The sequence below is a fragment of the Ovis aries genome, chromosome 21, assembly GCF_016772045.2.
Source record: "Ovis aries strain OAR_USU_Benz2616 breed Rambouillet chromosome 21, ARS-UI_Ramb_v3.0, whole genome shotgun sequence".
NCBI lineage: Eukaryota > Metazoa > Chordata > Mammalia > Artiodactyla > Bovidae > Ovis > Ovis aries.
In genome coordinates this window covers 1,077,668-1,094,492 of record NC_056074.1, presented here as the reverse complement: position 1 = coordinate 1,094,492, position 16,825 = coordinate 1,077,668, and the positions used below count along the sequence as shown (strand labels likewise).

Genomic DNA, 16,825 nt, shown 5'->3' with positions numbered 1-16,825 from the left:
ACCAGGAGACTGTAATAAGCTATGTATGTATAATCTTATACCTAGAGCAATAACTAAAAAAAGCTAAACAAATAAATACATTCAAAAATACTATAGATACATCAAAATGGCATTCTAAAAAATGTTCAAAGAACCCAGAGGAAGATCGGAAAGCTAAAACAGATAAACCAACAACGAGGCAACAAACATGAAACAGAGTCAGGCTTAAACGCTAATGTAACGATAATTACATTAAATGAAGATGGTCTAAATATCCTAGTTAAGAGAGATTTGCGGAGTAAATAAAAGATATATCACTCAACTGTGTGCTTTGTTCTAGGAACTCACTTCAGATATAACTCCGTATGTAAGTTGAAAGTAAAAAGATAGAAAAAAATACAAAATATACCCTGCAAATACTAATCAAAAGAAAGCAGAAGTAGTCCAAAACTAATTCAGTGGAAAAGGAATAGTCTTTTCAACAAACAGTGACAGGACAATTGGATATCCACACGAAAAAGAACTAGATTGGGCCCTTACCTAAACCATAGACAAAAAATAACACAAAATGAATCAAAGACCTAAATGTAAAAACTAGATCTGTAAAACTCTTAGAAGAAAACATAGGAGTAAATCCTCATGGTTTTGGATTAGGGACAGTTTCTTAGATTTAGTACTAAAAGTACAAGAAAAATCAGATAAACTTGATTTCATCAAAATTTTAACAACCGTTGTGCTTCAAAACACACCAAAAACAACAACAAAAAGACAACTCACAAAGTGGGAGAAAACATTTGAAAATCATATATTTAATAAGGTACTCATATCTAGAATTAAAAAAAAAACTGTTAGTAGTCAATAGTAAAAAGACAAATAACCAAGTTTTAAAATGGGCATAGGTATAAATAGGCATTTCTCCAAAGGAGATGTATAAATGGCGAAATAAGCATGTGAAAAAGTGCTAAACGTCATTAGTCATTAGGGAAATGCAAATCAAAACCATAATGAGATATCCCTTCACACCTGCTAATTGCTATAGTCAAATGATGGCTAAAAGCAAGCATTGGTAAGGATATGGAGAAACTGGAGCCCTATACATCACCACTGAAAAGGGGAACATGGTGCAGCCACTTTGGAAAACTGTCTGGCAGTTCATTAAAAAGTTAAACTTAGAGTTTCTACACTTCAGTTTCTAGTTTCAGCTATTCTACTCCTAGGTATATATAACCAAGAGAAATAAAAACCTACATCCATACAAAATCTTCTACACAAATGTTCATAGCAGCATTTCCCCATAATACTGAAAAAGTGGAAACAATCTACATGTCCATCAACTGATGAATGAATAAACAAAGCATGGTATATCCATGCAATGAAGTATTGTTCCGCCATTAAAAGGAATGAAATATTGATCCAAGCTACAGCATGGATGAACCTTAAAAGCATTATGCTTTTAGGAAACCAGACACGAAGGATTGCATATTGTATGATTCCATTATATGAAATGATCAGAATAGGTAAATCTATAGAAACAGAGATTAGTTGTTACTAGGGCCTTGAAGAAGGAGGAACTGTGTGAAAGTGAAGTCGCTCAGTTGTGTCCGACTCTTTGCGACCCCATGGACTATAACCTACCACGCTCCTCCCTCCATGGGATTCTCCAGGCAAGAGTACTGGAGTGGGTTGCCATTTCCTTCTCCAGGGGATCTTCCTGACCCAGGGATTGAACCTGGGTCTCCTGCATTCCAGGCAGACTCGTTAAGCTCTGAGATGTGTAGTCACTGTTAATACATACAGGGTTTCTTTTGGAGACGATGAAAGTATTCTGAAATTAGATAGTGTGATGGTTACCCAACTGAATATCCTAAAAACCAATAAAGTAATACTCTAGATTTTATGGTAGGTGAATTATATCTCAATTTTAAAAACTGTGTGAGAAAGAAAAAGGAAGCAGAAATGACTACATTACTGTCAGATGTAAAACAGACACAATTGTTCATAGCTTTCTTTGTAATAGTGAAAAACTGGAAACAACCAAAAATATCTCAATATGTGAATGGTCAAACAAACTGTGGTTACATCTATACCATGGTATAATACTGAGCAATACAAAGGAGTGAACTATTGATACATTGATCACATACTGTACTGACATCAATTTCCTGAGTCTGACACTGTACAAAATTCAATAAGATGTAAATATTGGGGGAAACTGGGTAGAGAGAACCCAGAATCTCTCTGTAATATCTTTGCAGCTTCTTGTACTTATTTCAAAAGAAAAAAGAAAAACACATTTTGTAAAGTTATTTAGAAATTTCCTAACAGATGTTGACAGACCATGCTGATTTTAATCTATTATTTGCAGGCAGAACAAGAGAAAAAATTACAGTCTAAGTTGTAACAAGAATTACTAATAAGAGAAAGATTATATCAAGCTTTATATTTAATTTTATTTAAACTTACATCAACATAAGTATGTTTGTATTTTTTCTGTTAAGTCCTCCATTTCCTTAAAAGGAGTGTAAGCTGGTCATTTTATAGATTGAGTTACTGAAATTAAAATTGTGAACACAAGATGGCACTAAATAAAAGTAAGAAAAAAAACTTGGTTGTTTTAAATTGTGAGCTTTTCTATATATGGTTAAGATAAAACTGAACAAAACATTTTATCAAGTGAACTGTTGTTAAACTGTGCAGTCAATGAAGTTCCAAATTTACTTGAAAGCTGAATTGTGTTCAGCTTCAACAATTTAGTTTTAATAACTGGTTCTATCTTCTCTAATTGGAACATTTAAGCTTTACTTCATTTCCTAATCATGACTTAAATTTTGAAAGAGGTATGCAAGAGAACTATCATGAAATCAAGTTAGAAATAACCAATAGTAAAATGTTAGCATTCTCTATTATTTACAGTTTTCCAAACTAACTAATAGCTTTGAAAACTGAGATTACACCAGATGAAACAAAATAAATTTCGACGAAAAGAAGTACCACACCTCAGAGAAGAAATGCCCCTTGAACTGAACAATTTGAACCAGAAATTAGAGGTAAGCTCTATTGTCTTAGTTTATCCCTGTATATATTAAGATTGGTTTTTGTCGTTGTTGTTGAGGGCTATTTGTCTCCAGAATGCACAGTGGCGTGTACCACTGTGGTAACAAAGCACCATTAGCAACCTGCTTTCCATTGAAGATATTTTCTTAGTGCACCTTCCTTCAGGCACTTAGTGAATTAAAACATCACTTTGATTTATACATCTTTTATACATATCAGCGTTTTGGAGAGCAAAAATTGTTCAAAGAAACTGCAGCTGTTGAGTGAAATTGAAGGACATCCCTGGGGTCAGTTAAAGTGAGTGTCTAATAAATCTTTTAATGGCTATTTAACTATAGGTACTTAAGTCCTGATGAGGACTCGTAGCAATTTTCAGAACACAGCTTGAAGTTTCAGGATCTTTTCTTTAAAGAGGTAGTTCACTCCAATACAGTGACCCTGTGTCACCCAGAACTCCTAAAATCTCAGTCCCTGAAAAGGTTAACCATGTCATAGAAACACTTATTTCAATCCCCTTAACTTTCTAACCTTGGAAAAAATAAATACGCTATTTTTCCTCCTTGTGCCCTTGTGCATTCCTGCTACTGGCCACGTAACAGCAGATAGAGTCTGCTGTGGGTTCCTTTTCTAACCTTAGCTAAATTCCCACTGTGGCTCAATTATTGTTTTCTAATTGACCTCAAATTGACCCCTATCATGTTATTCCACTCATTTTTCCCCCTCTACTGTTCTCAAGCCCTAAACAATGGTTTCTCCCCACAGCCAGCCAGTGATTTCAGTTTTTTCTGCTTTGTTCATAGTTAATGGCTCTCTATGTCCCTGATAGCTCAGCTGGTAAAGAATCTGCCTGCAGTGCAGGAGACCCCAGGTCAGTTCCTGGGTCAGGAAGATCCACTGGAGAAGGGATAGGCTATCCACTCCAATACTCTTGGACTCCCTGGTGGCTCAGATGGTAAAGAATCAACCTGCAATGCAGGAGACCTGGGTTCAGTCCCTGGGTTGGGAAGATCCCCTGGAGAAGGGAAGAGCCACCCACTCCAGTATTTTGGCCTGGAGAATTCCATGGGCCTGCAGAGTCGGACACGACTGAGCAACTTTGACTTCACTGACTGTGCGTCTCAATCACCCAGGTAGAAACCTCTTAGGAATCTTTGATCTGTTCCTTTCTTACTCCTATTCCAGCCCAGATTTGCCCCTTTTCTGTATCTAATGCCTCTTATCTCTGTCTTCCTCCTAACTGCCATTGTCCTGTTTTATACTTCTTTATCTTTGTCATCTAACTCTTCAATTGACAGCCCTTCTCAAACTTTTCCTCCAAAATATTTTTCAGAGCAGGAAAAAAAAAAAAAAAAAAAAAACTGGAACCACAGCCCTAAAACTAGCCTATTGCAAGAATTTTGTTGAAACTGTTTGGTTTTAGTTTTTAAATTCCTGTAAATTTTATATTGTACTACATAAGGAACATACATTTTTTAAAATATAAAATTACTACCACTAAGTAAGGATGACCCTCTAGGAAAATGCCCTGTGTATAACTTCCTGCCTCTTGCAATGGTGTAACTAGACTGATTTTTAGAATATTCTGGTCTCACAGAAAATGCCCAAAGATTGTGATATAATGTACATAGGCTTTCACTGAAAATGCTGTTAAATCACTGACTCTTCATTTGATTGACTTCTCATGGGGATTAGTGGGAGAACTACTTTCATATAAATTGTTCAGTGTGCACATTTTACATTTAGAGATCTAAATATGTAAAACGTACCTCTGAAATTATAGGGAAAATTAGTAGCAAATATGTGATATATTTGTATTTATACAAAAATTGTTTAAGCATAATATGTCAATATAGTTTCATCTATATCATAAAGGAAACACTTCATGTACCTGTCTTTGTTTAGAGGCAGCTGAAAAATTAATGTGTAGGAGATGGACTGTTCTAGTTTTAGCCTACATCTAAACATGTTTCTCCTTTGGGACAAACATTTAATACACTGATACAGTGTTTGAACAGTGGGAAACAGCTTGCTCCAGTGAAAGAACTTGACAGTTTACAACTTAAAATAGGGCCTGACTGTCTCTCTTATTTGCCCTGTGACCTTTGGACAAGCTGATGACCTCACGGAGATTACATTTTTCACCAATAAATGGGGGCTAAGATTATCTTATAAGTGACATTGTGGTTATGGAAGAGGAAAATATGTTTGTGTATGTGCGTTTAGATGCTCTCTGAAGCATCTGGGGTAAAAACACATGAGGTCTGAAAGTTGCCTTAAAATACTTCAGTGAAAAGGCAGAGATAAGATACAAATGGTCTGATTTGACAGGAGTTAAACTGGGTGAAGGGTACATGGGAGTTTGTTTTCCTATCTGCTTTTATATAAGTAAGAAAATTTTCATAAGAAAAAGTTAAAACTATCTTACAAATGAAGGTTCATAGAGTCCCTGACCTGTAGTAATCACTAAAGAAATGTTCATCCTACCTTTCAAGATTTAGAAGAGGGACTAAACAATGTGACTTCTGCTATAAACTGATTTTAATGCCTCTGATCTACTCTCAATGACACGACTGAGCAACTGAACTGAACTGAACTGATAATCCACCTTGTATTGATTTGAAATGTTAACCTATTTTTTAAATTAGTTTTGTAAAATTGTCACTATTTCTGAAGACCTTGTTTTCATGTACCTTATTTAAAACTGTCAAATGTCAGAATCAAAGTTAGTTACTTTAAATGAACTGTCTCCATTTATCTTAATACATATAGTCTATTTATCAGGGTATTATTACACATTTAAAACAGAGTCTATCTATATTTCTCCAACTTTATTCAGTTCCTTTCAGTTCAGTTGCTCAGTCATGTCCAACTATTTGCGACCCCATGAATCACAGCACGCCAGGCCTCCCTGTCCATCACCAACTCCTGGAGTTCACTCAGATTCACGTCCATCAAGTCAGTGATGCCATCCAGCCATCTCATCCTCTGTCGTCCCCTTCTCCTGCCCCCAACCCCTCCCAACATTAGAGTCTTTTCCAATGAGTCAACTCTTCATATGAGGTGGCTGAAGTACTGGAGTTTCAGCTTCAGCATCATTCCCTCCAAAGAAATCCCAGGGCTAATCTCCTTCAGAATGGACTGGTTGGATCTCCTTGCAGTCCAAGGGACTCTTAAGAGTTTTCTCCAACACCACAGTTCAAAAGCATCAATTCTTCAGCACTCAGCTTTCTTTATAGTCCAACTCTCACATCCATACATGACCAATGGAAAAACCATAGCCTTGACTAGACAGACCTTTGTTGGCAAAGTAATGTCTCTGCTTTTGAATATGCTATCTAGGTTGGTCATAGCTTTTCTTCCAAGGAGTGAGCGTCTTTCAATTTCATGGCTGCAGTCACCATCTGCAGTGATTTTGGAGCCCAAAAAATAAAGTCTGACACTGTTTCCGCTGTTTCCCCATCTATTTCCCATGAAGTGATGGGACCAGATGCCATGATCTTTGTTTCCAACTTTATTATCACCACTCAATTTCAGGTCACTTCTAATTATTATAAAAGCCTACTAATTTAGTACTGAAGTCTTCCCTCAGTGATTATTTGGGAGCTTGTGGATTTATAAAATGAAGATTTCCCCTAAAATTCTTTAAAATCATTACTCTGTAAAAAATGTGAAATGCCATATTCTCATTTTAAACAAGATATAGCTTTCATTCTCTCTATTAGTCTATTTATTTTCCTGCATAGCCAATCCAGTCATTTCAGCCGTCTTTGAAATACCACCAATCTCTCAAAATAGTTCAAGTGAACTATTTTCCAATTTGATGTATTATTGGAAATGGCTGAGGTAATGGTAGCATCGTCTGAATGACTTTTTTGTAGCACTGTTATTGTACTAATACTGTGCCGGTACATTTCCCTGCTTGATTATGTGCATGTGTGCTCAGTCGTGTCTGACTCTTTGTGACCCCAGGGACTGTAGCCCTCCCGGCTCCTCTCTCCATGGGATTCTCCAGGCAAGACTACTGGAGTAGGTTGCCAGCGCCCTCCTCCAGGGAATCTTCCTGACCTAGGGATCAAACCTGCATCTCCTGGGTCTCCTGTATCAGCAGGCAGATTCTCTACCACTGAGCCACCTGGGAAGCCCTCGGTCCTTTTTTTTTTTTTTTTTTTTTCCTTTCAAAAATTTGTTTCTTTTAAACATGTATTATTTTTAAATCCTCCTCTTTCCACAGTACCTGCTGGACACTAGATGCTTAATGCTACTGAATTGATGATTGGAAGCATCAATATGTTCATGCCATGTATCTATATTCAGTAATATCTCATATGGACTCAGTAGCTATAGAGTTTTTTTCCAGCTGTGTTATTTTCTTTGCAAAATTTAGTGAGAAATGTTTACATTTCTGGCAATACTAATACTGTGCTTTTCTTTGTACATTCAAAAAATGTAAGTGGTGCCTGGCACTTTGTCAGCCACTGTGAGCTATACAAAAGTAGTGATATCTGTAGTATTTAGTCTTCAGTTGCTTACAGCCTGGACAGAAAGAGAAGATATAATGGCCAGCCGTAGGCAAAACAGAGAAAGTGAAAGTTGCTCAGTCGTGTCCAACTCTTTGCAACCCCATGGACCATACAGTCCATGGAATTCACCAGACAAGAATCCTGGAGTGGATAGCCGTTCCCTTCTCCAGGGGATCTTCCCAACCCAGGGACTGAACCCACGTCTCCCACACTGCAGGCTGATTCTTTACCAGCTGAGCCACCAGGGAAGCCTGAAGCTGTGAAGTTTTCTTCAGGGTCCCCAAAGCCACATCCCTTTGTCTTGTAAATCTGTGAACAGATAATCTTTCTCCATGAAGACACAACTTGAGCAAAAGCATGAAGAACTGAGTGTCACTTCTTTCCCAGCTCAGCCCAGTTGGTGCCGCCTAAGTAATGCTTATAATTATCCAAGCCAGGCTTCAGCAATACATGAACTGTGAGCTTCCAGATGTTCAAGCTGGTTTTAGAAAAGGCAGAGGAACCAGAGATCAAATTGCCAACATCTGCTGGATCATGGCAAAAGCAAGAGAGTTCCAGAAAAACATCTATTTCTGCTTTAGTGACTATGCCAAAATCTTTGATTGTGTGGATCATAATAAACTGTGGAAAATTCTTCAAGAGATGGAAATACCAGACCACCTGACCTGCCTCTTGAGAAACCTGTATGCAGGTCAGGAAGCAACAGTTAGAACTGGACATGGGACAACAGACTGGTTCCAAATAGGAAAAGGAGTACGTCAAGGCTATATATTGTCAGCCTGCTTATTTAACTTATATGCAGAGTACATCATGAGAAACGCTGGGCTGGAAGAAGCACAGGTTGGAATCAAGATTGCCGGGAGAAATATCAATAACCTCAGATATGCATATGACACCACCCTTATGGCAGAAAGTGAGGAAGAACTAAAGAGCCTGTTGATGAAAGTGAAAGAGGAGAGTGAAAAAGTTGGCTTAAAGCTCAACATTCAGAAAACAAAGATCATGGCATCCAGTCCCATCACTTCATGGCAAATAGATGGAGGAATCAGTTGGAAACAGTGACAGACTTTATTTTGGGGGGCTCCTAAATCACTGCAGATGGTGATTGCAGCTATGAAATTAAAAGACGCTTACTCCTTGGAAGAAAAGTTATGACCAACCTAGACAGCATATTGAAAAAGCAGAGACATTACTTTGCCAACAAAGGTCGTCTAATCAAGGCTATGGTTTTTCCAGTGGTCACGTACGGATGTGAGAGTTGGACTATAAAGAAAGCTGAGTGCTGAAGAATTGATGGTTTTGAACTGTGGTGTTGGAGAAGACTCTTGAGAGTCCCTTGGACTGCAAGGAGATCCAACCAGTCCATTCTAAAGGATATCAGTCCTGAATATTCATTGGAAGGACTGATGCTGAAGCTGAAACTCCAGTACTTTGGCCACCTGATGTGAATAGCTGACTCATTTGAAAAGACCCTGATGTTGGGAACGTTTGAGGGCAGGAGGAGAAGGGGATGACAGAGGATGAGATGGTTGGATGACATCACCAACTTAATGGACGTGGGTTTGGGTGGACTGCAGGAGTTGGTGATGGACAGGGAGGCCTGGCGTGCTGTGGTTCACAGGGTTACAAAGAGTCGGACACGACTGAGCAACTGAACTGAAATGAAGGGAGGCCTGAGACGGTGCCTCCATTCTTGAGAACGGATTGCTCTTAGCTTCCCCTGAAAGCCACAGCGGACAAAGTCACTGAATTAGCCCAAGCCCCACCCCTCACACACAAGGTAGCAGGTTTGTTGACTGAGTATAAAGAAAGGAAAAAAAACCTTCTGGTGTCAGCTTAGGAAATAAAAGGAAGTAATGGTTGATGCAAAGAATTGTTTGAAACTCCATTATTAGTAACAAGTATTTGTTACAAGAAAAAATTTAACAAAATCCTTATTTTTTTAAAAAATGCAGATTAAGTTCCATACTTTTTTCTCAGAACAAAGGTGCAAATGAAAGGTCTTATTTGTTGTGTTTTAAAATGAATCATTTTTTAGCTTCTATTTCTTTCTCTATTAAAGGAATTTAGAGCAAAGTCAAGAGAATGGGACAAGCAAGAGATACTGTATCAGACTCATCTGGTTTCTTTAGATGCTCAACAAAAAATATTATCTGAGAAGTGTAATCAATTTCAGGTACGTTTTCTAATACTGTCTAATACTAAATTAGAATAAATTAGAGGTTAAACACTGTTAGTCTTTTCACCATTCAGCATGTAACCTTTCTGCAGATAGAAATACCAAGCAACGGGAAATAACCAGAGTAGGTCCAACCCTAGGTAGAGTCACAGGTGCATGAAATATCCTTAATGACTTTTTATGTCCCAGAAGGTGGTGCTATTGAAAGTCTCCATTGTTATTATGTCATTATACAGCATGTTTTGCATGCCTGTGGGCAAGTCATTTAATTTAAAGAAGGCTTGGTCCCTGCCCCCTAGTACTTTACAGTCTAGACACAGAGATAATAAAGGTACAGGTCGACAAATAATTAATGGCAAGTAAATGGAAAGAATTCAAATCCTTTTAGAGGTAACAGGAATAAGAGAAAAATCTGAACTGAGATAGTCAGAAAACATCCTCCAGCAGGGGTGGAACGGAGCGTGGACCTTGAGAAGGGAGGTATTTTGAGACAGGAGAGAATGTATTCAGGGTAGTGGAAATAACAAGAGCAAAGTCACTGAGGCATGAGAGCAGAAGGCGAGTTTGCGGAATGGTGGAGTGGGCCGGCTGGATGGAGGGCGCCTGGGGCTGATGCGGGTGGTATGGAGCCGGAAGCTTACCTAGGGAGCTGGAAAGTTTATTCACGCCAGTAAGCCAAAATCACTGCAGATGGTGATTGCAGCCACTAAATTAAAAGATGCTTACTCCCTGAAAGGAAAGTTATGACCAACCTAGACAGCATAGTGAAAAGCAGAGACATTACTTTGCCAACAAAGATTCGTCTAGTCAAGGCTATGTTTTTTCCAATGGTCATGTATGGATGTGAGAGTTGGACTGTGAAGAAAACTGAGTGCCAAAGAATTGATGCTTTTGAACTGTAGTGTTGGAGAAGACTCTTGAGAGTCCCTTGGACTGCAAGGAGATCCAACCAGTCCATTCTGAAGATCAGCCCTGGGATTTCTTTGGAAGGAATGATGCTGAAGCTGAAACTCCAGTACTTTGGCCACCTCATGCCAAGAGTTGACTCATTGGAAAAGACTCTGATGCTGGGAGGGATTGGGGGCAGGAGGAGAAGGGGACGACCGAGGATGAGATGGCTGGATGGCATCACTGACTCGATGGACATGAATCTGAGTGAACTCCGGGAGTTGGTGATGGACAGGGAGGCCTCAGTTCAGTTCAGTCGCTCAGTCGTGTCCGACTATTTGCGACCCCATGCATCGCAGCACGCCTAAATATTATCAAATGTTTTATAAAAAAAATTATAGCAATTTACATTTCATGAACAGTCAAAGACTATTCTTGCCTTGCCAACATGGAATATCAGTCTTTTGATTTTTCTGACTTGAGACGCTGATAGTTATGTTGGCTTGATTTGCTTTATGTTTCTCTGGCTGCATGTGAGGTCGAGCATCTCTTCATGTGTTTCTTAGCCTTTTTCATTTCCTGTTCTGTGAATTGCCTGTGCACAAACTTTGCCCACTTTTCTTTTCTGATCTTTGTCTTTTTCTTATGATGTGTAGAAGTTTTTGTGCTTTGGGAATTACATGTGTTGTTATATGTGTTGACACCTTTTTTCTACAATCCAGATTTGTTTGTTTATTTTTGGTCATAGAGACATTTTCAACTATTACATAATTAAATCCATACTTTTTTCCCCTTTTTCATATCTTCTGTATTTTATTTTTTGCTGAATAAGCATTTCCTACTCAAAGCCCTCTACCCTACTCTGCATCTTTGCTCTGAGATTATAGAAATATGACTTCTCTTTATGCCATCTGAAATTGAGGTTTTAGAATAAATAGAAGTCTGAATTATGAAGGACAGAGCTTCATTAATAATATATTTAAAGATTTTTTCCAAATTTTTTCTGTCACTCTTGAACTTTATATATAAGCTTAGATATTCCCCACTTCACTGACAGAGGTTTCAAATTTCTCAGAAACAGGCACAAAGTTACCACACTCAGCTAAATGGTAAGAAACAGAGCATAGAAGACAGCAGCCCTGAAATTCCGCGGCTTGTATGTGAACCGGATTCCACTTGTGAAACCAGTGAAAGAGATGAATTCATTATTGAAAAATTAAAGTCAGCTGTGAGTGAAATAGCGCTAAGCAGGAATAAGTTACAAGATGAAAATCAGAAGCTCTTACAAGAACTGAAAATGTACCAAAGACAGTGCCAGGTAAAGATTTATTTATTTTTCAACTGATACTGCCGTTGAGTTATACAAATGATGATTCAACAGGTATATGGATTAGAAAGCTAATTTTTTTATTACACATGTAAATTCAGTTCACATTTCCTCTTAATAAGTAATTCCTACTTGATGAGTGAATTTAGTGATCCTGTGAGTACTGTGCCCCGTTAGGTGCTCTTGGGATCTTCAGCAATGCAGTAGTGATGCGCAGTGGGACAGGGATCTCTCACAGACCTCTGTTCCTAAACGCCGTGGCTCTTTAGCCACTGCCCACCCTCTGAACCCAGTGTTCGCTCTCTGACCCTTGTGCCTCTGACTCTCAGGAAACCATAAGGGTTTGACCCTCTAATCACCTCGGTGAAAGGCATGCAGATTGTTCCCTGTGATTTATCACTGTTAGGTTTATCATAATGGTTTACCAAATAGTAGCCCAGAGTTTTGTTTTTTTAGGTGACTCCATATTAATAGATATGATCAATGGTTTTTCCAAGGATTAATTTTTTAAACTCAAATATATTTCTTTCTTTTTTTTTTTTTTGGTCTCTCTGTTGGAACCACTAAGAAGATTATGTAGCATTCGTTAAAATTCTTCATCACCAACTTCTTGCCTAAGTGTGTACTTGATATTCATGGCTGTCCCAGTCACTTGAGACGTTCAATGGTTTTCTCTCCCTGTCTCCATCAGACCTCCCTCCTGCAAATCTTCAGCCTCTTTCTACTGATTCCTCGGTGTCAGCCCATTTCCGAGTCTCTCTTCCTCCCCAGGTGGTGATCTCGGCCCCAGGTCACCACCTGAGCGCTTCTCTAAGATACTCCGCCTCAGGCTCTTCTTCCAGGGCCATTTCTCAGTGTTGGGTCAGCTGCCTCCCTCCTCCTGCCGCGCTGTGAGATGACACTCTGTGAGATGACACCTGGGCCTCATCCTTGCCCTTCTTTCTCTACATCCATCTTCTGTCAGAACACAGACTCCCAGCTTCTCCTGCCCTGCGGCATTTCTCAGAGCAGCTCCCCACCCCTAACTCCAGCTCCATTGGAGGAGGGGGTGTTATTCTAATGCACGGGAGAAAGATGTGAACAAGCAAGCCAAGCTAAACCACAAATACTAAATGCTGAGGAACTCACACAGTTTCTAGAAACAGAAAAGACACTGATGCTGTTTTCTCTGGCTTCTCTAGAAGGTGAATGAGACGAGCACCTCCTCTGCTGGTCTAGGGCTCGTCTGGTGTTCAGCTCCCCGTCAGCCCCGCAGTGCCGGCAGAGCTGGGTTTGCGGTTCATGCAGTTCTCACGGGCTTCCCTTCACCTCGGGGCCTGCTTCCCCTTCATCCCCGGGGATAGGAGCCACTGGTCACACCTCTGGCCCTGCGTTAAAGGCAACTTAAATTTACATCTTTGTAGCTGTCTTTGTCAGAGAAGGCAGTGGCACCCCACTTTAGTACTCTTGCCTGGAAAATCCCATGAATGGAGGAGCCTGTGGGCTATAGTCCATGAGGTCGCTAGGAGTCAGACATGACTGAGCGACTTCACTTTTACTTTTCACTTTCATGCACTGGAGGAGGAAATGGCAACCCACTCCAGTGTTCTTGCCTTGAGAATCCCAGGGATGGGGGAGCCTGATGGGCTGCCGTCTATGGGGTCGCACAGAGTTGGACATGACTGAAGTGACTTAGCAGCAGCAGCAGCAGCTGTCTTTGTACTGGTTGGATCCTGCACCAGGGACACAGTCGATAAATGAAATTGTTTTTCTGGGTATTACCTGAATATTCTCCCCTTGTTTCAGGTTATCCTGCTCAGACTGAGGACTTCTCTCTGCCCCTTGTTGAGGTCTTTTTGGCTCTGGTCCCTAGGAATCTGTTTTCTACTCCAACCTATTTTGTTCTGTTTTCATTGGTTTGCCTGAAACATATTTCTTCCATAGCTCTAGTTATGAAGCTTGGTTCTACCTTTTAGTGAGATCCTGATTCTTTAAGAACATTAATTCCTTTTAATCTCCCCTAAAAGAGTTCTTTTTGGACTTATCACAGCCCAAGAACATTGTCTTTTATAGATGCAGATTCGGCTTTTGGCTCTTGGCTCACATGTGGAATAGTAATCCCTATTCTTACCCACTATTCTAGGAGGAGGCTCTGTTCCCCTTTCATGGCAGCGTGACTGACTTTCTCTGTAATGCTTTCCTTCATCAGCCCCACTTTCCTCCTTCTCAGAACTTCATCTTTTATACTTTTCCAAGAAGTACACTGAAGAATCTTGTTAAAGAAGGCTGCAAATGGAGGAAGTGTGTGCATTGAGAAGCATTAATAAATTAACATTCCCGGTCCAGATCACAACCCCTGCTCTCTCTGCATAAGCACCGTGAGCCTGTGCTGCTCAGCCTGTCACACTCGTGCTCCTGTGCACAAGTGAGGAAGTGCAGCCTGACAGTGAGCACACCACCGGGAGGCAGAGGACGTGACCCTCCTGATGGCCAAGGCCATGGCATCCATCCTTCAGCACGACTGTCATATTGACTGACCCTTCTAACCCATGACTCATCCCTCACCCAAGATCTTTACAGACTTGCAGGGTTGGAGTGGGGGGCTTACCTGTACTCCTGAGAAGGCTCTGTAGTCTGGGCTAAGGAAGGTCCATGTTAGCAGGAATAGAGACACAGATGTAGAGAACGAACTCCTGGACCCTGCAGGGGAAAGGGAGGGTGGGACAAACTGGGAGAGGCATGTTGCCGTATATACAGTACCACGTATAAGATAAACAGCTGGTGGGAAGCTGCTGTGTAGCTCAGGGAGCTCAGCTCGGTGCTGTGATGATCTGGACGGATGGGATGGGGGTGGTTGGGAGAGAGGCTCAAGAGGGAGGGGCTCTATGTATACATATAGCTGATTCACATTGTTATACAGCAGAGACTAACAGCATTATAAGCCAATTATATTCCAACAATAAAATTTTAAAAAAAATGAAAGTCCATGTCACCCGCTTTGACTTTTCCTTATAAATATTTATTAATGTATTTAATTTATTAACATTTCTAAATATATACCAACAAAATAAAAACCCAACTACTCATAGAAGTCAATATAATTATAAAATATTTTGATTGATACTTATACTAAAGTTTATAAATATAACTATCTTAATTGCCTAACTGTTCTGAAAGAAAAGTGTTAGTTGCTCAGTCGTGTTTGCCTCTTTGAAATCCCATGGACTGGAGCCTGCCAGGCTCTCTGTCCATGGGATTCTCCAGGCAAGAATACTGGAGTGGGTTGCCATTCCCTTCTCCTGGGGATCTTCCTGACCCAGGGATCGAACCCAGGTCTCCTGCATTGCAGGAAGATTCTTAACCATCTCAGCCATGAGCCACCAGGGAAGCTGATGTTCCTTTAAATCAGTGATCCTCTACTGAAGTGATTTTGCTTCCCCAGTGATAATTGGCAATGCTTGAATACATTTTTGGTTATCACTACAGAGAAGAGGGGTGTTATTGGCATTTAGTGGGTAGAGGTCTGGGTTGCTGCTAAACATCTAAACAGTCTCACAATGCACAAGATAAACACCACAACAAAGAATTATACAGACCAAACTGTAAATTTTGCTGGGCTGAGAAACCTTGCTTTAAATTTTAAAATGTTATTTTTCTCATAGACTTCACCAGTAATTCTCTAAGTGTATTTGTGATGTTTTCCAGAGTTAATGATAAATTTTACTGTGACTGGGATTTATTTATTTATAATCCACTAATTTCTATGAGAAAGTTTCCCAAAATTAGTTTTGCAGATTTTTGTTCATGTAAAAACTAATTTATTTATCCTTGGGTCTAGGAGCATTAGTAAATTTAAACATCTCCATTTTATACTTTACAAGGAATTCACTTGTTTAAAAAAAAACAATTCAAATTATTCGGATTAAGTTTCACACATAAAAAAGTGTTATAGTTCTAATGAAAGGACTTTTGAGAAATAATTTGCTTCAAAACCTTCAAGATGTCTAAAAATTTTGTAACTAAACAGATGGGCCTTAAACTTGTTTTACAAAAATTATGTTTTACCAAATGGGAATAATTAGAGGTGAATGATCACTATAACCAGTGCGTGTTTTTAGAAACAAGTTTCTCGTCTCTTTTTGCAAAACTGCCATATGTTAGTGCTCCACGTCTTGCACATGCGTTTAAAAAGACACCGTCTCAGCCTGAATTACTGTCACTTATTGAATATGAAATTCTCTTTTGTTTACAGCACACTTTAATGCCAGCGGCATCTGAATTTTCACAGAATCACATCTTCTCACTTGTCTTTCTACAACCTTGAAACGTGTCAGCAGACGCATCTATTCCATTACATATGTTGATTTTCTGTGTTGCACTACACTCACATTTTGAAAGTGTGCAATATTTCCCTTTGGTAGTCAATGGCAGAAATAAATTGTTCTGTATTTTTCTAATAGGTATGCCAAAAAATATGACCTGTTTTTGTTTGCTCGTTAATGTGTCATTAAGGTATTAGAGCCACACAGTCCTATAGAAATATAAGACACAAATGTAATTTAAACTTTACTAGTAACCATATTAAAAAACATCATAAGAAATGGGTAAAATTAATAGATAATAGTAATAAATTTTATTCAGCACAACACATATCCAAAGTGTTATCATTTCAACATACAATCAATGTCAAAAAAATTTAATGAGGTATTTTACATTTCTTTTAATAATTAGGCTTCAAAATCCAGTGTATATGTTACACATGCAGCCCATCTCAATTTGGATATTAACTATCACTGGGAACACCTGATCTGTATTTAGACTTTATAAAATTTACAGTTAAAATTTTAGACTTGCATACACACAGAAGTTGTCCCAAATAAACTTGACAGTGTTCCAATA

At 39.2% G+C, this 16,825-nt stretch overlaps 1 protein-coding gene across 1 annotated transcript in view; it reads left to right on the top strand.

Annotated features, from left to right (window-relative positions):
• DEUP1 (deuterosome assembly protein 1) overlaps window positions 1-16,825 on the top strand; it is a 128,245-nt gene that overhangs the window by 33,229 nt on the left and 78,191 nt on the right. The window contains 4 exon segments of the mRNA XM_012101573.4: window positions 2,893-2,914; window positions 2,917-3,026; window positions 9,616-9,729; window positions 11,696-11,938. Of these exon segments, the coding sequence (XP_011956963.2) occupies window positions 2,893-2,914; window positions 2,917-3,026; window positions 9,616-9,729; window positions 11,696-11,938 (489 nt within the window).